General features: G+C 35.4%; 1 protein-coding gene across 3 annotated transcripts; it reads left to right on the forward strand.

Moving 5' to 3' along the window:
• Positions 1 to 136: 136 nt before the first annotated feature.
• On the forward strand, positions 137 to 11,482 carry LOC138319136 (adipocyte plasma membrane-associated protein-like). 3 transcript variants are annotated; one of them, XM_069262076.1, is made up of 11 exons: positions 151 to 192; positions 412 to 505; positions 4,866 to 4,985; positions 5,285 to 5,386; positions 5,775 to 5,890; positions 6,278 to 6,370; positions 6,619 to 6,735; positions 8,164 to 8,335; positions 8,683 to 8,817; positions 9,024 to 9,216; positions 9,681 to 11,482. In XM_069262076.1, the coding sequence occupies exons 3-11, from the start codon at positions 4,891 to 4,893 to the stop codon at positions 9,897 to 9,899; spliced, it is 1,242 nt and encodes a 413-aa protein (XP_069118177.1). In that variant the 5' UTR covers positions 151 to 192; positions 412 to 505; positions 4,866 to 4,890; the 3' UTR covers positions 9,900 to 11,482. The 3 variants fall into 3 exon arrangements, with proteins under 3 accessions (XP_069118176.1, XP_069118177.1, XP_069118178.1); XM_069262077.1 differs by having other exon boundaries at positions 175 to 192; positions 412 to 533; XM_069262075.1 differs by lacking the exon at positions 412 to 505 and having other exon boundaries at positions 137 to 192.
• The last annotated feature ends 14,130 nt before the right edge of the window (positions 11,483 to 25,612 follow it).

Here is a 25,612-nt window from a genome sequence, read left to right on the forward strand (position 1 = left end):
AAAGTATTAATATCATATTATGGAATTGTGATTATTAATTTTATTTAAGCATACTTTAATTAGGCACATACATACATTATGTAGCTTGATAAACAGTAATATTTTTTATCTTATCCGGATACGTTTTCGCGGAAAAATATTACACAGCACCTAGGTCAAAGGTTGGTGTTCTGTGGCAGACGAAAAAGTGAGGTAAGATGTCAATGTGTCATTAATCAATGTTATGCTGTAATGAATCAATAAGACTAATGTTCACTTTGTAAGTTCACTGTTAATACTTTAGTGCTCACTATTCACAGTATGTGTACAATCAAGTTTTAACCCTGCACGTACGACTCACGAGTTTCTGAGCTGATCTGACCAGACTAACATGCGTAATAGGCCTAACGTTAACAGGTTATATATTTACAGACCTTTTCGGCATGTGCTGAGCCAGGTTATCCAGTTGATCCTTGACATTAAGCAGTTTCAGAAGTCAACTAACCATTTCTCGGAAATCTGAAGAGTCAGTATAACGTTAGTCAGAATATACAGTATGTATAACAGTAGGCACTTTGCTTCAATCCCATTAAAGTCAAATGATTTTTGAAAGTAAAAAAAAAAAAAAAACCTCTCTAATCTCAGGGGTGTACTCAGTACTGGATAGATGACCAGTCAGATAGACATCTATTGCAGTGCAATTTCTGAATATAATTATACCAAGTATCAATCTGGTGAAGGAACAGAAAACATTATTTTCAGCAGTGAAACGTAAACAACACATGAATACAAAATTTACATACATGTACATGTACACATTCGATCCTGTCAAGTGACTTGAAGTGTCATTTCAGGACTCCTCTTCTTCCTATAAGGAGTTGATCTCATTATGAATGTGTTTAACTTTCTCGTTTGTAACCGGATATCATGTATTTGAAGGATAAAATTCAGATTAAAGCATTAAAATGATGTACACTTGTGGCAGTGGTGGTCTATCTGCAGGACTGCAGAAGTAGTGAAGTATATTGTGTACATGTACATGTATGTGTCCAGTGCATAGTCCATACTATCTAATTTGACCCTTAAGTCGATTCCTGTAATAGCATCTAGTAGTTGATTCCAATTGGTAACTGACTGAGGGAAGAATGTATATATATACATAAACCTGTAAATGACCTTGGTTGATCTTGTCTGTCCTCCTGTTGTTCTACTATACCCTGGTGTGTAGTGCATGTACATCTATATCTAGCAGGGTCTATAAACTACATGTTTGGTGTGTTTCTTTCAGTGGGAATCCAGTTAATCCTACTTTATTAAGTAGAGCGGTGACACAGCCATAGGAGGTATAGAATTGGTCAAAGACAAAATGGGTGTCTCTGCATTGCACCTGCTTTTTGATCATTGTGGTTTGATGAGGGTAGCATCGATTGATGGTCTGATCAGGTTGCAATATGCATTTACCTTAACTGGGGTTTTATTAGCTGCAATATTGTAGCTCAAAAGACTTATAGCCAGATAATGGTGTCATCTTTAGAGCTACAATTGGTGCCTATTACTGCTAAAGGAGCAAAGAAATGATTGTGCAAACCATTATTAAAGTGAATAGTCGGGCAAAGAAAACCAGTCTAAATGCGTTCATTGGCCTTCCAAAAGTTCTCACATATTAATACGACGGTTAAGTTCTGCTTAGTTTCCCAGTTCTGACCATTAAAGTAAAGAAAAGTTGAAAGCATTGAAAGCGAGGCTGCGTGGAAATGTAACCACGGGCATAGTGAGCCGGGAGGACGTTTTAGAATTTCCATACTTTAAATTAATTTCTTCGTACGCAGACAGATTTTGACGAGAGATTTTATTTTTCCATTTCATAAGAAATTATCCTGGATACATTCACACCATTTTACAGACTTTAGCCATCCTTGCCCGACTGTTCACTTTAAAACGTTTTATCTTAATTGTTTTATATCGCTTATCTACTAGGCAATAAAACAGAACTGTATAAAATATAAAATTCACAGCGAGACATTATTTGTTTCACTTATAGATATGATGGTCTTTTCGAAGGAAAATTATATTGCAAGTCTACAAACTATGAATTTAAAGTCTTATGAGTGGTCAAGTAGATATTAAGAATGATCGTTAAGTTTCTTTTGGACAAAAATGATATATAAATGCATGCATACGTTGAAAATAATTTGAAACCTACAACAAAGTATAGAAAATTGTGCCCAAGTGATTTTCTGAGGCAGTGCTCCACTACAACACATAGGTTTGTAATCCTGAAGCCTGTGGACGTCCTTGGGGGTTAGAATGCCAATGAACAGAGGAAATATATAGTCCTGTTGAGTGTTCCAAAAGGAATCAAACATGGGTTTCCACCATGATAAAATGTAACTACACTTTGTATGTTTATAAATCTACGGTTTTACTGACCGAGCCATTGAAGGCATTATGCTACAGTATGTAATGACAGCTTAGTGAGAGAGATCACATTTGATATATTAGCTTTTTAGCCCACCATCATCAGATGGTGGGCTATTCAAATCGCCTTTCGTCCGTGGTCCGTCCTCCGTCCGTCCGTCCGTCCGTCCTTCCGTCCGTCCGTCCGTCCTTCCGTCCGTCCGTCCGTCCGTTAACAATTCTTGTTACCGCTATTTCTCTAAAAGTACTGAAGGGATCTTTCTCAAATTTCATATGTAGGTTCCCCTAGGACCCTAGTTGTGCATATTGTATTTTGGGACTGATCGGTCAACAAGATGGCCGCCAGGCAGCCATCTTGGATTTTGATAGTTAAAATTTGTTACCGCTATTTCTCAGAAAGTACTGAAGGGATCTTTCTCAAATTTCATATGTAGGTTCCCCTAGGACCCTAGTTGTGCATATTGCATTTTGGGACTGATCGGTCAACAAGATGGCCGACCAGCCGCCATCTTTGATTTTGATAGTTAAAGTTTGTTACGGCTAATTCTCAGAAAGTACTGAAGGGATCTTTCTCAAATTTCATATGTAGGTTCCCCTAGGACCCTAGTAGTGCATATTGCATTTGGGACTGATCGGTCAACAAGATGCCGCCAGGTAGCCATCTTGGATTTTGATAGTTAAAGTTTGTTACCGCTATTTCTCAGAAAGCACTGAAGGGATCTTTCTCAAATTTCATATGTAGGTTCCCCTAGGACCCTAGTTGTGCATATTGTATTTTGGGACTGATCGGTCAACAAGATGGCCGCCAGGCAGCCATCTTGGATTTTGATAGTTAAAGTTTGTTACCGCTATTTCTCTAAAAGTACTGAAGGGATCTTTCTCAAATTTCATATGTAGGTTCCCCTAGGACCCTAGTTGTGCATATTGTATTTTGGGACTGATCGGTCAACAAGATGGCCGCCAGGCAGCCATCTTGGATTTTGATAGTTAAAATTTGTTACCCGCTATTTCTCAGAAAGTACTGAAGGGATCTTTCTCAAATTTCATATGTAGGTTCCCCTAGGACCCTAGTTGTGCATATTGCATTTTGGGACTGATGGTCAACAAGATGGCCGACCAGCCGCCATCTTGGATTTGATAGTTAAAGTTTGTTACCGCTATTCTCAAAGTACTGAAGGATCTTTCTCAAATTTCATATGTAGGTTCCCTAGGACCCAGTTGTGCATATTGCTTTTGGGACTGATCGTCAACAAGATGCCGCCAGCCATCTTGGATTTTGATAGTTAAAGTTTGTTACGCTATTTCTCAGAAAGTACTGAAGGGATCTTTCTCAAATTTCATATGTAGGTTCCCTGTAGTGTGCATATTGCATTTTGGGACTGATCGTCAACAAGATGCGAGGCCCTGGATTTTGATAGTTAAAGTTTGTTACCGCTATTTCTCAGAAAGTACTGAAGGGATCTTTCTCAAATTTATATGTAGGTTCCCCTAGGACCCTAGTTGTGCATATTGCATTTGGGACTGATCGTCAACAAGATGGCCGACCAGCCAGCCATCTTGGATTTTGATAGTTAAAGTTTGTTACCGCTATTTCTCAGAAAGACTGAAGGGATCTTTCTCAAATTTCATATGTAGGTTCCCCTAGGACCCTAGTTGTGCATATTGCATTTTGGGACTGATCGGTCAACAAGATGCGCCAGCAGCCATCTTGGATTTTGATAGTTAAAGTTTGTTACCGCTATTCTCAGAAAGTACTGAAGGGATCTTTCTCAAATTTCATATGTAGGTTTCCCTAGGACCCCAGTTGTGCATATTGCATTTTGGGACTGATCAGTCAACAAGATGGCCGCCAGGTAGCCATCTTGGATTTTGATAGTTAAAGTTTGTTACCGCTATTTCTCAGAAAGCACTGAAGGGATCTTTCTCAAATTTCATATGTAGGTTCCCCTAGGACCCCAGTTGTGCATATTGCATTTTGGGACTGATCGGTCAACAAAATGGCCGACCGGTAGCCATCTTGGATTTTGATAGTTAAAGTTTGTTACCGCTATTTCTCAGAAAGTATTGAAGGGATTTTTTCTCAAATATCATATGTAGGTTCCTCTAGGGACCCTAGCCCAGTTCTGCCTATTGCATTTTTTGCGACCACCATCTTGGATTTTGATAGTTTTAAAGTTTGAAAAGCAGAAAAAAAGAAGTGTAAGTTTGAAAAGCAGAGAAAAGATCCCTCTTTCATTTGTCAGACATAGATCAATCTTTGGTGGGCGCCAAGATCCCTTTGGGATCTCTTGTTTTTTACAGATTTACTTTCAATTGGTACCTGTTATATATTTAACCTGAGGAGTTGACATTCATGTCAGTAAGAAAATAGACGTTATTGTACATATACATAGATATTTTTGAAATTGCATACATTATACCTTAAACTTTTGCTTTAGTTCTGAACTATGGTAATGTATGTGTTGCAGACGAGACAAGATCAACTTAATAAACATGGGGGAGAAATCAGGAGTACGGCGTAGAAGAGTTGTGGGCCGTCGTTCTGAAGATTTTGACAGGGATCAGTATCAGGAAGAAACTTCACAAGGGTATGTATATATATGGCCCAATCAGCTTCATCGATCTCAAGGATCTTATGATCATTACAAATACCAAGTATATAAGGTGAAAAGGACATTATCTGTACAATATAATTTGATAACAGTTTTGTATTTTGCAAAGGATGATTGTTAATACATTCAATTTAACATGTTTTTGTTTGATTATAATTATATATGTAATCATTTTGAAATGCAAATCAAACATCTTTATGCTTGCAAGTATATAGGGTGTCTAAGCCTTTATGGGACCAAAATCAAACAATATAAGATGACTGTTTGTTTTACAGATGGAACAATGCTGCCTGTCTCATTGGTGTGTTTGCTGCCCTAATTCTAACTCCAATCATCATAGCTGTTATTCCTGCTCCAATAGATCCGGTGCCATACATGTAAGGATTATCTCCCCTTCTTATGATGGTAACTAATAATAATAGGATCCACGGACTAGCTCAATTTATAGGTTGTCAGCTCTTATTCTGAAAGTACAATACACATGTACCAGATGCATAAGTTTCCACTTCCAAGTCTGCCCCTCCCTGGTAAGCACAGCTCCTTCTGTCTTTTGTTTGCTACCTAAGTAGTAAGTACCAGGGACATATAAATCATGATTACTGCATAACATGTAGATACCTTCACATTTTGCTTTTTACAGTTCTCGATTTTGTTGTGTTTTCCCCAAATTCAAGGTCATTAGTGCCATTTCCAAAAAAACTTGTTCTTGCTTGTAACTGAAACAAAAATGGATAAAAACATGATATTAATTTGCTCTACCTGCAGACTAAAAGAGCCACCCATGTTTGAAGGACCACTAGAACCAAATACTCACCTTCAAAAGGCAGAACAGTTATACAAGAACAAACTGACAGGACCAGAGTCCATTGTAATAGATGGAGGTTAGTGTAGAACAGAAATATAAATCTACCCCAATACATCCTCATAGTGTCAAAATGTAACAGAATCACATAAACTCCTGACCATCGTCTATATCAATGTAGATGTGTACACCCTCTAAGAATTAATGTTCATAAAAGTTTTGAATAGGGAAAATAAAATTTTATTTCTGTAAACATCAGCTATTGAAAAATATATTGTATCCTAACAAATCTTCAGTATCTGATATGTATTAGTCGCATTATTAAAAATAGTTTGATCAATCTATTGATCTATTTCAGACTATTAAAATGTAAAATTTGTACATTAAATTGTAACTTATAATGACATTGATGAAACATAATATTTTCAATAACATTTCTAATGAATTATTACTTACCACATTGCAGAGCACACCTACACAGGCACCGCAGATGGAAAAATATTACACATCTATAAGGGGGAGATAAATGTCCTGGCCAGACTTGGGGTTGAACCATGTGGTAAGTAAGAATAACCTACACTATGATATTATGGTAACAGCCCTAATTTCAGGATGATAAGCAAATGAAGATACTGATTATTGAAGTGTATTTGTTATGATTCAGTGGGAAATGTACAAGAAGGGTTTTAAGTTTACATGCAGGATACAATACATTGACAATTGAACATTTAGACGATAAATGAAAAGCTATTATTACTCTCTGCTCTATTATTCTTGGTAAATAAAAAGATTTGTGTTTTCCTACAGGTACCTTTGATTCGGAACCAACATGTGGTCGCCCCTTGGGAATGAGACTAGACAAAGAAGGATACTTGATTGTAGCAGATGCTTACTTAGGACTGTTTAGAGTAAATGTAGCTACAGGTAACATATAAATACGCCATCCCCTTCAGAACCTACATAGTTACTAGCTCTATTTAGTATATTGCATAAAACGCTGTCTGGTAAGAATATTTTTTATTTAGAAATGCACTTAATATGTTTACGTCATAATGAAATGATGTCTTAAATCAAGCTTACAGTCCTCATTTTTTACCCATATTCTAATCACTTTTCAACTGTGGTCTGTGGTCTGTCCGTCTGTCCGTCTGTTAATAATTCCTGTTATCGATATTTCTCAGAAAGTACTGAAGGGTTCATTCTCAAATTTCATATGTAGCCACCCTAGGGCCCTAGTTGTGCTATTGCGTTTCGGGACTGATCGGTCAGCAAGATGGCCTCCATGCAGCCATCTTGTTATCGCTATTTCTCAGAAAGGGAAGGGATCATTCTCAAATTTTATATGTATAGGTTCCCCTAAGGCCCTTGTTGAGTATATTTCCATTTGGGACCGATTGGATTTTGATAGTAACAATTTGTTATCGCTATTTCTCAGAAAGCACTGAAGGGATCATTCTCAAATTTTTAAATGTAGATTCTTCTAGGACCCTTGTTGGGCATATTGCGATTTGGGACCAAACGGACGACAATATGACTACCAAGATGGCCGATAGGCCGCAATCTTGGATTTTGATAGTTGAAGGTTGTTACCACTATTTCTCAAAAAATGCATAAGAGATCTGTCTCAAATTTCATATCCAGGTTCTCCTAGGGCCTTATATTTGCATATTGCATTTTGGGACCTTACAGTGACCAAGATGGCCTACAGGGCACCATCTTTGATTTTTATAATTGAAGTTTGTTACAGCTATTTCTTAGAAAGTACTGAAGCAATCTGTCTCAAATTTTATATGTACATGTAGCTATTTCTTAGAAAGTACTGAAGCAATCTGTCTCAAATTTTATATGTACATGTAGCATGATTGAAAAAAAATTGAAAAGCAGAGAAAATATCCATTGTTCCATTGTCAGACATCGATCATTCCTTGATGGGCGCCAAAATCACTCTTGGATCTCTTGTTCATCTCAGTAATCTTCCTTAGGTACACAACATTGGAGATCAAAGTATCGTACTGAAGTAAACTGCCTTCTTGTGGAGGAAGCTTTCTCAAAAGTTTTGAACAAATGAATTATCTTTATTAATGATGAGGTTTGTGAATTCTTGACTCTGAAATCCATCTGTTCATCTGCACTTTGTGTTTTATTATGTCTTGGCTAAACATACATCAACATATAATATGACTTTATAGTTATATCAATAGAAATACCAACATGTGATACTATCCGTTTTCTATTTTTTTAATGGTGCACCATGACCACTTGTTGGACATTGAAGAATTCACCAGTAATGAAAGCAGTCTATTTTTAATGTTATTCTGTTTTGTTAATGGTTATAACTTTATTGAAATATAGGTGATGTGTTTGCCCTGTGGCCATCAACTTTCACTATAGGAGGTGATAAGATTCGTTTTCTCAATGATGTGGCAGTAGCCAGCAATGGACTTATCTACATGACAGACTCCAGCACAAAGTGGGAACGGCGCCACAATCATTACCTTGTTCTGGAAGCGGAGAGGTCAGGAAGGTAAGAATCAGTATACTCTGTATAACTGATATAAGTACATCACACTTTTAGGTATTCCTCTCATCATAATCTATCAAGATATAGCAGAGCTTAGCTGCATAATCTGTATGTTTGTTCATTAAATGGTGAATGGCTATTTTTTCTGGCAGAATTGATGGTATAATTAGGTTTGTGACATATTTATTAATATTTGGTAATAATTATGAATAAAACATCTATGAGATAATAATATTTAGATATTTCATGAATGTATCAACAGAGAAACATTAATCATATTACATGTATTCCTATTTCAAAGTGATAAGAGTTTGAACCTTTCTGAAAAAATCATTTGCTGATGTGTTTAGGCTTTTAGAGCATGACCCAAAAACAAACACCACAGCGAGGATAGCCAGTGCCATGGCTTTTCCAAATGGTATACAACTATCAAAGAATGAAGATTTTCTCTTGATCTGTGAGACTACAAAAGCAAGAATACTAAAGTAAGAATTAAAGCTAGTGAGGAATTTATACTACATAAGAAAATTTGTAATAACTAGTAAAGCTTTTACATGACATGAAAAAAATTCCTACTTTTTACAACAAGAAAAAAAACATGTCCACAATTGAAATCATAATTGTATAATTATATATGTGAAGATTTAGTAAAATTAAAGAACTGAAGATGCACATACTTTGTTGTCTTCAGATACCAGTTGACAGGATCTGCAGCAGGGGAGGTAAGCGTGTTCATGGATAATTTGCCAGGCCTACCTGACAACATTCGTCCTAGCAGTAGTGGAGGCTACTGGATAGGAATGGCTACTGCCCGCCGTGGAGGCAAGTTCAGCTTGGTAGATTTTGCTTCACAGAGGCCTTGGGTTAGAACTTTCATAACAAAGGTAATTTTTGCTATAATCATATTCTTTCTTGGATACAGTATTACAAAGCAGCAATTTTTGTTGTAGTGTGCTAAATAAATTATCATACATATAAGGCTGGAAATAAAGTAAGAATGACAACGTGTATGTGATAATCTGCAAAGATGTAACTGCTTATACATGTTAAATATGTTTTTAATGGTATGATATTAAATATAGTAGTTGAGTTTCAGTTGGTGAATCCCATTATAAATGAAATAGATTCTTAGAAGCTATGCATATCTTTATTAAAAGAGAGACAACTCTTTCATACTTAATGTCAATCGTGTGCACATTTCATTGATGTACGTGTTTATTATTTTGTCTTGTTTTTCTTTTATTTCTGTTTTGAATTGATTGATATCTCATCATATTTTGTAGTACATTTGTAACAGCATATCAAAAACCCATTGAACTTATTAAAACTGAAAAATTCTTATTTTCAGCTTTTATCCCAAGAAATGATAATGCAATTTATACCAAAATATGGTTTGGTGATAGAGGTGAGTGCAGATGGGAAGATATTACGAAGTTTACACGACCCTACAGCAGAGGTCATCCCCTCCGTGAGTGAAGTCGAGGACAAGAATGGAGTTCTATACCTAGGCTCCTACAACCTTCCGTACATGTCCAGACTGTATTTACAGAAACTAGACAAAAATTAAACCTCTTTAGACACCATTGTTTCTGGGTAAATATACTCGATAAGTTCCACTTGATTCACAAAATAATTTCTAATTGCGAACAACACAGTTTCTAGGACATACTCTGGAACTTAAGTGTTGAATTTGTTTAATTTCTCTTTTATAACCGGAACTTTCTTTGATATCTTTTCACCAATCCAGCCAACTAATCCACTGCCTATAGAAAAACACCTGAATGAATTTTACTGAATTATGCATTATGATTTAATTAGATTAAAAAAATCAGGAGTACAGGGATTATTTGTGGATGGTATAAACTTTCATATATTTGATTTTCATTGTTTCCAGTCAGGCAAATGTATTGTTGCTATTGTTATAAGTAAAGCATTCCACTTTTTAAAGTTTTATATGTTAAAATGCCTGCATGTTAACTATTTTTTGTTAGTTATATTTTAAATTGGTTTATACAGACTAATTTTGTTCTATATGAAAAATTTTCTTTTTTGAAAGTGTTCAAAACATTAAACCAAGAATTGTTCAAGTGAGTTCTTTGTTCAAAAACTTTTGTAATGTATTATATATGCCCTAGAACTGGTTCATTATTCTTATAAGTAATGTTTGATAACTATACCAGGGTTAGTGCAACAAGTATTTCCTTAGTAATGTCTTTAGGTTATAACAAGAAGAGCTTTATGATAAAGCTGTGATATGATAAGAAGAGTTTTATTATAAAATTATGTCCTGGCTAATCTGTCTTTAGTGCTGTTTGTGTAATTAATTATGAATTTTATACAAACTCTTTTGTATCCGTTTAAAAATATGTTAAAAATATCTTGTTATTTGCTTCAGAATTGTAGCGGCAATACTCTTTGATATGAGAACTTGTTTAAATTTACGTTTTAATTGTAAATACAGATTTTAGGTATTAGCATTATATATGCACAGTATGGAATGACAGATATTTGAATGTGCAGCTGCATGTGAAACGCCTGGAGATGTACTATTGTGTGATGGATGTCCTACAGAATGTTGAATAAATGAATGGAATAAAAGTTGGAATATCATTCATCATGTCCATGTAAATAATAAACCACCTAAATGATGTCCTAGTTAAAAGATGGGTTAATATTCTCATTTATCATTATTTTTATAGAGAAGTCCCTGGTGTAGAATACATCCCCTTGTCTGTCTATACATTAAGTTTCATTTCTGAATGGTTTGGAATTGGGATGCGTATATTATGGAGATGTTATAAAAAGGATCAACTAAAGTCATTGTGTGAAAAGTTAAACATTATTTGCACATATGTTGGTAATAAAATCATTTTTGACTCGTGAAGAATTCACTAAAAATCTAGAATTTCAGAGATATGTTTTTACATGAGTCAAGAAGAATTTTGTTTTTAAAAAGTACAAAGTTGTTAGTTATATTGTTTCTGGCACATGTTACCATTGAGTTTCTTTATTAAAAGTGCTGTTGTGAGATTGATATACTAAATTAACACACATTGTAGGTGGTAAAAATGTATCAAAAGATTTTTTTTACAATTATACACTGGAAATTTGTAGTGTTTACAAGAAATCCAATAAAATGACGAAAATCTATTGATTAACGTTTTATGTGTGATTTTCAGTCTTAACAATTTGCACAGATACATAGTTCTTTTATGTATGTTGGCACAGTATCATATTTAAAAAAAAAACATTTTGTGTTTGAGAAATACTATCATATCTTGTTTGTAAGTCATGTTTATGACTCATGAGTCTGTTAAGAAGGACTACAAGTGCTTATTAATAACAGTTATATTGTAAGAACAAGCAGGGACTGAAGATCCATATAGAAAAGATGGAGTGTGCATCAATATTGAATCTGACATATTGCATAGAGCAACCTGATGAAGTGGAGGAGGATGTGGTCCAGGACTCAAACCACAGTGTCCAAGTGTCGGAGAAGGAAGAGAGCAACCACAGCTTTGAGAGAACATCAGGAAACAGTCAGCAGGTTCAAAAGGTGTAGCAACATCAGGAAAGATGTAGAAGCAATCTCTGGCAGGCGGCATTGATAAGGGGATAGGAGACATGGCAACAGTTATTGGATCTGGATATATTTGGTACAAAGGAGAGGAAATAAGCAAAGGAAGAGATATAACGAATCCTAGGAAGAACTGGCAAGAACGTTCCAACAAGCATGCGAAGAAGAAAGGTGAGCATTGTCAGAATAGAGGAAGACTATTAGAGTTAAGTTGAATATATTGGGAGGAGCAGAGTGACGTAGACGAGGGAGATGGAGAAACATCTGCAGGACACGTATTCGTGACCCTAAAAGGAATGAGGATTTAGGATAATTCGAGACTTTGATCCAGCCAGACCAACCTTAGCATGTGTTCAATAAATCATATCCTAAACGTTAGGAAGTCATCAGGAAAGCAAGAGCATCATTATCTCCAGGACATAATGGTATCCATTATAAGATATACAAGAATTGTCCAAAGCGTATTACCCGACTATGGAAAAATCGGAAGATCATCCAGAGAAGAGGACAGTTGGTAGTTGGCAGAAGGATGTTTTATACCAAAGGAAGAAAAATCACAAACACTTAAGCAATTTCGCATTATTTCTCTATTTAACAAAGGGCAATATTTCTGGCAATACTGGCAAAGAGAATGACCAAACATGATGATCAATGACTATATAGACATCCCTTTGCTGAAAGGTGGAGAACGAGGTGTGCCAGGATGCATAGAACACACAAGTCAATGAAATGAATGGAAATATGGCTGTTGTTTGGTTAGACTAGACAATTGCGTATGGTTCTATGCTACATAAACTTACCCAACTCACACTGGAGAGGCACTTAACAGATAGCACAGAGACAGTATTCCGTAAATTCTACAACTATTCCTTGAGTGACACCAAGAACGTGAGGGAGACGCAACAACAGGTGGATACCATAGAAGTGGTCTGCCTGGGAAATACACGGCCTGGATTAAGCAACATAGCGTGCTACCACGAATCTTTCGCCTCTTCTAGTGTACGAATGCCAGTGACGACAGTCAAGACAATGGAGCAGTTGTGTAGCATATATTCAAGAAAATTAATGACAGTAGCATTGGGTTGTACAGTTCAGGTACAAAGATACATCATCGTCTGAAGTCACAGACAGAAGAGTATAAGGACAAAAAAGTCAGACAGTTACTGATGTTTAGGGACAGTAATGATGCTGAGGAAAGAGGAGCAAAGATGGACATAGCATCTGGGCGGAAATGGTCTACAAAGAGGACAGTAAAAGAAGCTGAGTCACGTCTGAGGCATGGTGACGAATAAGGAAAAGAGACAGCTTGTACAAAAGGAAGTCCGTCTGGTGAACGAAGAGAACGGTACGGGCATGAAGAAGCAGTCCAGAATGTGTTCGTTCAAATAAGTTGACACAAAGCGATATTTAGTCTATGCAGAGACTGCAGTTCCAGCTGAAGTCAGTATATGACGTATTTACCTCACATACAAACTTGGTAACATGGGGAATGCCAGAGGAACCTAATTGCAAACTCTGGCAACCAGCAAATGTAGAGCACATTCTGTCTTCATTATCAGTTGCTTTGGTAGATGAGCAATATACATGGCGTCACAGCAATGTGTTATCATTTCTTGTAGATGCTTAGGGAAGAACAGGTATAAGCCAATGAAAGACATATGGGCCGTATTTGTCAACTTTGTCCGAGCAGGAGACCCGAAAGATGGCGTGGAAGGGAGTGGACTACTTGGCACGGCTGAGCATTGGCAGTTGCGAACAGTTCTGGGAGACCGAATGCAGTTTTCATCAGATTTTTGTCCATAGCCTATTATTAGCTCACCTGGTCCGGTGAGCTTATGTCATGGCGCGGCGTCCGTCCGTCAATATTTCGTTTAAATCGCTACTAGTCATAAATTCCAAATGAATTGTAACCAAATTTGGCCAGAAACATTCTTGGGGAAAGGGGAACAGAGTTTGAATAAATTTTGACTTTGACCCCACGGGGGCAGGAGGGGCAGGGCCAAATATGGTTAAAATAGAGTTAAATCGTTTAAATCGCTATTAGTCATAGAGTTCTGCATGGATTGTAACCAAATGTGGCCAGAAACATCCTGATGGAAAGGGGAACAGAGTTTGTATAAATTTTGGCTCTGATCCCCGGTGGATTTTTTTGTTTGTTTGTTTGATTAATTAACGTCCTATTAACAGCTATGGTCATGTAAGGACGGCCTCCCATGTATGCGGTGTGTTGCGTGTATGTTGTGCGAGGTGCGTGTTTCAGGAGACTGCGGTATATTCATGTTGTGTCTTCTTGTATAGTGGAACTGTTGCCCTTTTTATAGTGCTATATCACTGAAGCATGCCGCCGAAGACACCAAGCAACACACCCCACCCGGTCACATTATACTGACAACGGGCGAACCAGTCGTCCCACTCCGTTTTTGCTGAGCGCTAAGCAGGAGCAGAAACTACCACTTTTACAGACTTTACAGTCTCGGCCAGGGGACAGAACCCAGAGCCTTCCTCACAGGGGCGAACGCTCAACTCAAGGCCAAAAGTGAGGCGGTGCCAAGGGAGGCATTATGAAGGATAAAGTCAGTTAGGAAGAATAGAAAAGATAAGATCCTAAATTTAGTCGCCTTTTACGATCATGCAATAGGGGCAGCAGGTACAATTCTAACGCCCTACCTGCAGGGCCACCCCGGTGGACAGGAGGTTTGGGGCCCAATATGGGAAATAGAAGTAAGTCATTTAAATTGTACTAGTCACAGAGTTCTGCATGGATTGCATCCATATTTGGCCGAAATACCTTGTAGGGGAACAGAGTTTGTATAAATTTTGGCTCTATATTTAGAACATTACTAAGGTATTGCTTTTATCAAAGTTTTCCTGTAAAAATGCATCTTTTTCAAAAACCCAAGAAATTCGTAGATGTATTGAGTTGTCTTTAGAATCTTGATTCTTCTCCCCCCTCCCCCCCCCCCCCCCAAAAAAAAAGGGGGGGGGGGGGGAGGGGAGAAGAAAAATCACAGTGAATGTTAGAGGTAACCTCATTTTATTGTATTTCCATTGATTGTAAAATAGGACATACATAACTTTCTTACATTGATATTATGAGATACCAGTTTCTAATGTAGATATCACTAGGATTTACCAACGGCCTTCATTATCATCACTTACACAAATCAAACTCATTCACGTGTCCACCGAATAAGCCATAAAATGAGTGCTTTGGACGTTTCTACCTTCATTTTAGTTTTGGTGTTATTAATTATTATCACAAAATTATCATAATAATTAAGTTGATAAATCGCATATAATGACTAAAAGAAACATGTTGGCTACCTGTAGTGTTACAATTCTTGGATACAGTGTAAAAAGCTCAGTTGGACATCTGTACGAATGATATATGTGGGCGAGACTGATCGATGACAGCTAATGGTTACAAACACGCCTAGATAATCTTTTTTTGGTGATAAAGTTTAATCAGTGGGTGTCATAGTAACATGATGTATAATTATGAATTCATTTACCTTGTAACCACGGAAACAATTGAAAAATAAATACATTAAGACGTCTTTGGTTTGATATGGGAGAAAGATGAAGAATTATAAAATATAGTGGTCACCGCCATGGTATGGTAATGCATATCATTAGTTCAATGATAATTAATCCAGATCGAATATACGGAGTTTTACAACTCAACGAACACGTCCCGTCAAATTAATATATCGTGATAATGAGTTCATATTTACCACAAGTTATTGAGCAGCTATCGCATACCAAAAGTTACCGAAAGGAAATAAAATCTCATAACGAGGAAAACCACTAAAAAGGAAGGAAAAGAACTCAAATAAAGCAACTAGAATTTTAAGTCACTGGTCAATATTTGAACGTTTTCTTTGTTATCAAATGAAAAACTAAGAGTAATTAAATAACTGTAAGTATGATATATTTTATATATACTGAGCTTTGTTCTGAGGTGTTCGTGATAACGGGGTGATTTATTTAATACTTGTATTTTGCTCTCAGGCAATGGATACCTTCCTGATGTTTATACATTATTTAAAGCAGAAACTAATTATAAATAAATGAACAGGGGCATATCCAGATGAAGCAGAAACTAATTATAAATAAATGAACAGGGGCATATCCAGATGAAGTTGAAAAGAGGCAAAAATGATTTTCATTTTCAGTGTCGATTTTTTTTGCTTCGGACGTGATTGGAGCCGTAAATGTAATCATTTCCCTGAACATTTATCGGTATTGTTAATCGTTTACTATGTATAAAAACCGCTGTATGTATAAAAACCGCTGTCTCTTGTGTTATAAAGGTGTGGTACATAAAAATGATAGACCTTCCTACAATAGCGAAAGACACCTGGTTATTTAAATAACTAGACTAACTGGTTCGACGTACGGAAACGGAAAATTAGAAAGTTAAGAAATGATATCTCATCATTACTGATGAATATGTTTATGTAATCATGACAAATCGTTAGGTATGACATATATGTAGTTTTAATGAATATTTTAATGCAGGAATACTGAAAAAAATACATACCTTCTCTCATCTCATCAGTATTCTTTAAAATGGATCGTTGTCATTACAAGATCATAAATTAAAATGATTGTTTTGTAATGATTTATTATGTCAGTGAATAAAAACCTGCGTCATATATACATTTAGCAATGATTTGGACAGATCATTTATGTGATGGATACATGTAACTAATCGAGTTTACAATTCGATTTTTTAGTGGTTGTCTGTAATTTGATTCCCGGTATTGAAATTTAATTCTGTATTGCATACAAATGGCATCGACGATTACAATGAAAATACATATGACATAGAGGTTACCCAATGAGTGGTTGTTGAATATTTAATTTATTTCACACTAGTGAGTTATTTTTTAAAAGTTACAAAAGACACGAGCATTAGCGAGTGTCTTTTTTAATTTAAAAAAATAACTCACTCGCGTGAAATAAATTCAATATCCAACATCCACAAGACGTGTGACCTGTTTCTACAAAAATGATATTCCTTTCTAGCCGATAGAAATACGGTGAGGATAAGGTAACCTGTATATGCTGAAATATGCAAAGAGGGTGTAGTAATATTTTCTTGAGCAAAAACGTACTAATCAATATTTAAAGTTATATGTGCCGTAACTGGCCGAAAATTTGGACATGTTAATTTTTCTCCAATTATCTATTTTAAACCATAAGTTTTAATGAATAAAGCTGTGAAAATCATTCAAATGGACAGACACACATATGTAATGCCTTATAAACGTTAGTTAGAACACATTGGTTATGCACTGTGAAATTCTTGTTTTTATGCCTTATACATGTTTAGATGGAAATATACCTTCAGAAATCACTTTACAATTACTAATAATACTGTAAAAATGTGCAATGAAATTGTGGACAACAAGATGGCCTCATGGTCTGACCGTATGTACTCATTTCATTACACTGAATATGTTAATATAATGATTTTTGGCAGTACTGCCAATAATCATTTTAAGTCCTTTTTGTACTTGTAAAATTAAATCCTATACATTGAAAGTATTGTAATCCTCAAAATGTTGGTAACTTTTGGAGTTGAATAACATATTATGATGTTCGATTTGGGAATATCTTTAAGATGAAGTTTGGTTCATTTAATGTCTTTTCGATTTTAAGTTTTGTTCATAGTTGCTTCAATAATATTAAGCTCATTGTTGGACTATATAAAAGCATGCGCACTGCACGATGCCGTCTCCTCCCGCCAAATAATCATCAGACCATTGTAGTCAAGTTCGAGTCAGTTTTAGACTCGTTTAGTACTAAACTCATCAGTGAAATCCTTTGCGTCAAAATGCGTTAAACATAATTAGTATTTCATGTCGATTTTACACCCTGCATGAACAAGTCATGTATTTTGACACAAAGACGTGACACATACGCTTTCCAACACCAGTTTGGATGTCAAGCAACGACCATAGCATAGTATGACGTCCAAACTAGTGTTCGAAAGCGTCGGTTATTGATGACGTTGACAAATGATGACCTGACACCAAAGAAAAAGAAGTTCGGTACAGCGTTAATTTATACTGTTTGTTTGATACCGTAAGCGTTGAATAACACCGCCTATTGTGGTAGAAATCATATTACTAAGGTTTCTTGAGGTTTGCTCCAGATGACGTGTAACTCGAGGGCACACACAAATGTCCGTGAGAAATCTAAAGAGAAAAAAACAGTGCAAGCTGACAGAAAATCTGCACGCCCTAAGTGCTAAGAAATGAGAAAACTATCAACAATGGCCAGCATGTGATAAGCCACATAGAAAGATGTCCACCAGTACAGGGCTGTTGGTCATTAATGGATAGGTTGCTGGTAAATCTATTAGATAAAAATACATGGTTGCAATAAAATCCCAAACTCGATTCTTAGGTTCCAAGCTTTACTGAATCGTGACCCTTAATATAACCGACGAGTTCCATAAGGTCTGGTCTCTGCTGGCAGATTGGTCGATTAGGATAAACGCCCTACTAACAGCTAGGATCTACTATGTAAGCGATATGTTGCGTTTGTGCTGTGTAACATTTTATAAATTGAAGTGCGCGTTGGCCATTTAACAGAACCCAAAGTCTTCCTCACAGGAACCGACAAGGAAGACGTTCGGAAATGAAAGAAGATAACAGATACTATCCCACGTTAAGTCGCTTTTTACGATGATACAAAGGCGACAGCAGATGCAAATGCAGTTTCAACGTCCTACCTGCAAGACAACTTCGCTAAAGACAATCTAAACTCTTTTGGGGTGACTAACACAGCCACATGTTCTAACTCTCATCCCAAGTCGTTAGATGTAAACTACAGTACCGAATCATTTCAAGGTCTTTTTGTTGCTCTTTTTGCCGTGTGATCAAAAAGACAGATGAGTCCGCTTGGCAAAACTACTTATTACATCAACTGTTTTATGTTCCATAAACAATGTATTGCTTGAATTTGTATTTTTGAGAGGTTTAATTATTGTTGAGTTTCACCAATACAATGATCGATACCAATAATTAAAGATACCACTGCCAAAGTTAACGTTTTACTGACAGTCACGTTATCTAAGCAAATTTCCGGCGACACATTAAAATAAATTTACAATATCCGTGAACATCGCGTGCATAAATTATATGTAATTGACAAAAAAGTTATTGTAAGTATAGTTGGTTATAAGTAGGTGTAATTAATGTTAGGTTCGTATAGACAATGGCAAGTCAGATAAATGATTCACTACACAATATACTTTATACAGCTATACACCATGTTTTTTATATCCGTTCGTTACTATATATATACTATAATTATGATAATGCTATGTTAGTTATGCATTGGAGGCCTGATACAGATATGAATTATTGGTATTGACGTGATTAAGACTTATAAGGATGTAAAAATCGAGTTGTCATAGTCTTTAAGTGAAATGTCAGGCACTTTATCTATAGCTGTCTAAACTGTAGAATGAATTAAATTCATCAATGACTGCAATGCCCTGCAGGTAGGGCGTTAGAATTGTACCTTCTGCCCCTATTGCATGATCGTAAAAGGCGACTAAATTTAGGATTTTATCTTTTCTCTTCTAACTGCCTGACTTTATTCTTCCTAACGTCTCCCTTAACAGCATCTCACTTTTGTTGAGCGTTGGCCTCTGTGAGGTAGACTCTGGGTTCTGTTTCTTGGCCGAAACACACCATAATCTATAAAAGTGTTACTTTCTACTCCTGTTTAACGCTCGGTTGGCCCGTTGTATAATGTTACCGGTGGAGTGTGTTGCTTGATGTCTTCGGCGACATGTTTCAGTGATAAAGCATTATAAAAATACAGTTCAGATTATGAATAAAAAAAGGGGTTACGATTTTTTGTTGCCTTTTCATTGTTTTCCTTGTTACACTTTTTTTCTTTTTGTTGTTATGTTGTTCTTTATTTATGTTTTTTTTTTAAGTTTGTCAACCTCAGTTTTATAAATAACAAAATATTTATTAGAATCATGTCACAAAACCTTGCACTCTTGATATAGATTTTCTAATTTCTCATAGTTAATACATAGAAGAACAAGTAAGAAACATTATATGCACGTGTGCTCGTTTTTGAGCTATAGCCACTCAAAGATACCAATTTTGACAAAATATTGAATTTTATAAGATTTGACCATATACACAGGACATTAAAGCCATAATAAAATGCTTGCAGAATTTATTGTAAAGTGTTCTCAAGTAGTCATGATTTGGGGAAAATTTAATAGTTTGCATTTCACGAAATGGATTATTTCCATTTAAACAAAACAACACCCTCCTGAAGTATTCGTCAGCAGCTCCAGACATTCGGAAATCTGGACGTAAAGCAGAATATGCACGCAATCACGACTACCTTTTGTCATGACTTTGATTAGATTCAAGTATATTCAACATGTTGTATAAACAATTTAACAAAGGCTAAAAGTCTATTTTTTCCAAGATTTGCAACTGGCAATATTCTACAGATTTCAATAGACTTTATGTGAAAATCTCAAAACGTACTTCTGTGATCCAGATCGAAACGAGACCGAAACCTCAGAGGTGCGTATCCTTAAAGAAAACATAGGCATGAAAAGAAAAGAGAACAACTGGTCGGTGATATTTTCTTCGGGTACTCTGTTTTCCTCCACCAACAAACCTGGCAGGTCCTTTATTGACTTTATACTTATCAAACCAAAACCTTTCTTTGTCAACGTATTCCACTCATATGGAATTTAATTTTTAATACTAAAAACTGTTAAGGTTTGTCCTAACAGCGATATTTAGGGCACCTGCCTCTATAGGGCACATCAATGATGTCAAGAACCTAATTTAACTCATCTATCCTCCTATATATATACATTGAACTGCGACGGTATGAAGTGTAACCTCCTCCTTTCTATAGGCGGCCGTATTGTCAGAGGAAGACAATATGATGGATCTGCCAAACTTCCGTGCTTCACTATAAATATAGAACATGTTCGGTATTCAGCGGATTTCCCACCAGACAAAGGACTGACAGGTAATGATTTCCTTTATTACTTCATTTTAGATCTTTACTCTATAATATTTACTAATAGCTATAAATTCTAATTAATTATGAGAAAGGATTGTTTATTGGATTATATGTTGTAAATGAAATATTTAAATGATGAAAAGTATCGACTCTTCCAGGATTTGTAAGGACTTCAAATCAGTTATGAAAATATAGGCACTGCTTACTGTTTGTCATATATCAGCGACAATGTAACGATATGAAATTAATACATGTATTAATTAATAAATCGTTCTTATTTATTCTGAAATAGTCCAGTATATACGAAAAATAGATGCCATATCCCAAAAAAATCGCAACAAAATTTGTTTTCTGCTTTTGGGTTGAAGATTCTATGTATTTTAACAGGAAAAAGTCGCCAAAAATCATATGCTCTGAAAGTCGTTTTTCAATACCCCAAAAAATCAATAATAAAAAGTGATAAATTTAAAGTGTAATATCTGCCATTCTTGCAATAATTTTAGATATGAAATCGGATGTATAGTGAGACAAAGTTTTGGTTAAAACAAATAAGTTAAAAAAATAAATTGAAGAAGTAAAAGAAGGATTCAAACAGCTCAAAAACTTTTGAATTTTGGCAGCATTACCATTTTTGTTCTATACATTGATAAAATGTTACTACGAATAATATCAGTTTATGTTTTACGTCTTAAAGTATTACTTTTTCATACAAAAATAAAACTGAGTTCAACCTTCCAAATATTCAGAATATCCTTTTTTAAGACCAGTACATTTGTATGCTGTCACTTTAGAATTACAACACAATGCAATTCCATAACTTCTCGAATGTTTACATGCAGGAAATATATTAAAACATATTGAAAGTGTGCAATGTTTCTTGTATTATTTGCTCTAAAATCTTCTGTAGTTTTTCTATGGATTGGTAAATACCAATATCCAGAACAAAAGGGAAACAAATTGTTTTACGTATATAAAGATATTAATAAAAATCCTTTCTCTGGTTACGTTATAACGTTTCTATGGTGAAAATGTTTCCGTACAAATTCCATTATTTTATCTATTAAGAATTGTTAATTTATTGCACCGTTTACAGACAACGAACATAGACTACACTGCAGTTATTCTGTCGCCCTTCTCGACATTGCAGGGGTTACTATCACTGTCGTAATATCCATCATTGGACTATAGCAACACGGAATGTTTTATCTGCACCTTTAGCTAAATAACGGTACACTGTGATTGACGACGTGGCTTTGGAGTTGGGTCGCTCTTTGTAATAAGACAGTTTCTGTCAGCCAGTTGTTTTTTTTCTCCTGAACTGCCTTCCGTTTTACTAAGAGATAGTTCAGTGTTGGATATATCAATACTGAAAGTAACTCATGGAACATCGAGGATTTTATTAGTTTCATGATCTATCCGACAGTAAACTGAGTATTCATATGTACGTAGACGCACGAAGCCTGTTTAGCTTAGGATTTTCAAATCAGATTTGTAAAATAGTGGACTTATCAGCTTGTATGTTTTGGTATTTCACTAAGACTCAAAATTAGATGATACGTACGTGTAGAAACAAATTAATTTTAGGACACATACATGTTTTACGAATACAAAATGTAATCAAATTATTATACAATATATATAAAGCACAAACTTGTAATTTCGCACTTTGTGTTGTTTCTACAGCATGCATTTTGGAACAATAAAAGAACATGAACATACATGTTATTGATAAGTTTTGTTGTAGGTATCTAGACCTGTAAGTGTACTGCTTCATAGTGAGTAAGATGAGGTGATCAGTTCTGTAATATATGTTTTTATTGTTGGATATACCAAAATTGAATGATTGTTTATTAAAAGAAAAAGTATTAATTGATGAATCTTGCAAAAATTCTAAATATTATACAAATAATTGCACTTCTCTGCATTCCCATAATATACGTGTAAATGTTTCTATTTCTGTTTTGCAGAAAATCAATGAGGATTTTCAGTTAAGCCAATTCTAAATAAATATGAATTTGTTGTAAGGATCTGTTGATTTATTCTGTATTATAGCCATTGGAGTTTCGAGCTTGAGGTGACTCGGAAAGGGGTCAAATATATTTGCTTCCAGGTTTCATCTTTAATTTGAAATAAATTGTTCCATTTTCCTTTACCGAAAGACTTGGTATTATGTCGACAAAGTATGTGATAGAATTCTTTAGATCCTTTTTTGTGTTTAAAAAAATCTAAATTATTGGGTATAAACGGATACGACATATTAACACAATTAAACTGTTTGTGGGCTAAATATTTCTTATATTCCCTGGTAAGTTACAAAGTTAGTATTAACATTAATGTTTTCAGTAAATTCACGAAAATTTTAAAAACTTATCGAATGATATCATTAAGTAAAATAACACTGTTCTTGTATTATATTCCCATTGTACCAAATGGGTGTTTTCAAAATGTCTGATATATTATGATCATATAATTGTGCAATATAACTTTACTAGTTCAATGAACCAATCATTTATAGCAGAATATTTAAATTGATCTAGATTAAATGTAAAATACGCACGTTCACATTTAATGATATCCAACAAAGATAATATTCCTCCCAGATTAAGTATAATGTTATTGTATAGTTTTTCGCGGCTGTAAATTTTCGCGATTCATTGTTTGAAACTTATTAGCGGTGTTTTATTTTCACGAATTTTATTTGTAGCCTTAGCGTCAATCTTATCATAGGTTATAATACGTAAACCAGGATTTTGATACATTTCGCGAGGTATTAAATTTCGCGAATTTGGACAAACCCCCTGTGACTATTAGCTTATACAGTATCACAACAATAACCATACATGTATGAACTGTGTTTTTCTCCCTAGAGAGCACACGCCATGACGTCCCTCCAGTTCGTGTTGTTGCTGTCATTGTCCCTACTGCAGGTCTCCGCGGCTATTTTTGACTTCGGGAATTTCCATATCGATTTCGGACCCTGGAACCATATCAACTACTATCATCTCCCAAGACCGCCTATAATTTTCCCTTATCCTGGAAGACCTGTAATGATCCCCATTGGTCATGTCTGGGATTGAACCCGAGTTGTATTTTAGACAAGGTATGTCTCCATTATAAGCTGAAATGGTTACGTCAGATCATCTGCCAATATTATAGTATATTTCTACATTTTGAGTGTGAAAAATGCTCGTTTGGGTTAAGATAATACAATTATGTCAATTCATTTCACTGGTATATAGTCTTAAGCCTTAAGACAGCCAATATCTATTTAAACATGAACCAGAACAAGAAAGGGAGTGCGATAATGTGCCGTATTACACTCGTACCAATTAGGACTATCAACGGACGATTTCAATATGGAGTTAACCTACGTTATTTCTATTTTTTCTTTCCTCAGACTGTCCCATGTGTTAGCGGATCGATAGGCGAATCACACGCTCGCTGTGGATCTATGTCAACCAACGAAAAAATCCATTCAACGAGTCTTTTCGGCTAGCGAATGAATATTTGCGGTCACATTAGCATCAATAAAATAATTTTCATGGTTCATTGACAAAGATTGATGAGTTATCCTTCAGTGACCTCGACTGGAAAAGTGCTCGATCAACAACAATCAGAAAGTAGATACTAAGTGATCAAATTAAAACGTTATAGCTCTTATTTGAAGTTCGATTAGAAATTCATGACATAATAAAAAATGTCACATAGTTACGTCAGTTATATACAATTATTTACTTATCCAATAATAAACGCGACATTCCTATCAGAGACTAAAATTAAATATATACATCTTGATATAATGATATTTTATGGTAGTTAGTCATATTATCGCAATCTCGGTGTGAACACATTTTAATCAGAATATTATTTAACTTTTCTCAATGAGAACTGATATCAACTTAGATCAATTTATTTTCATTTGATTAGAAGTTCTCTCAAGGTAATGTGATAAAAGTCATTGGCTGTTCAGAAATATTGTGTGGTAACGATATTGTCAAAACTGTAAACTAACGCATGTTGCAATAGAAAAATAACTAGCTTACTTCTATGAATGGTATTCCTGAGAAGTGGGCTTCTCTGCATCAGGTCAACCTCATGTAAAGAAGTATTACCAGAATTCGTCAAGAAACAATGAATATTTTATTTTAGGTTATTTGACCCGAAAGGTCAGAATGACCTCATCTGACCCGAAAGGTCAAAATGACCTATAGTCATCATGTTTCGTCCGTCATCGTCCGTCGTGCGCCTGAACTTGCCTGAAACCCACAACCATCATCTTGAAAACACATTTTGAACTATTTGAATTATACTGATATGATGTTGACAAAGTGTTATTACATCTGTGGTTGACCCTAAATCGAAGATAGCAACCTTGACACCATATCTAATTAATTTCCAATACGACTATGATTATATTGCTAAGGTGGTCAGATGACCATTAAGGCCATTAGGCTTCTTGTTTACATTTGTTATCTCGCTGCCCTTGTGATTATTACGTCGTATTTTTGTGAGCATAAGTCCTATTTCTACACAAAAATATGACGTCATTTTTACCGTCAATGCTGCATTCCGATTGGTCAAAATCGAGTGAAAATATCAAAATCGATATCTTCACAGGAGTAAAGTATATCGTTTTTATTTTACCGTGAAACCTTGTATTTCAATGCGATTTT

This window comes from Argopecten irradians, chromosome 3 (assembly GCF_041381155.1).
Source record: "Argopecten irradians isolate NY chromosome 3, Ai_NY, whole genome shotgun sequence".
Lineage (NCBI taxonomy): Eukaryota > Metazoa > Mollusca > Bivalvia > Pectinida > Pectinidae > Argopecten > Argopecten irradians.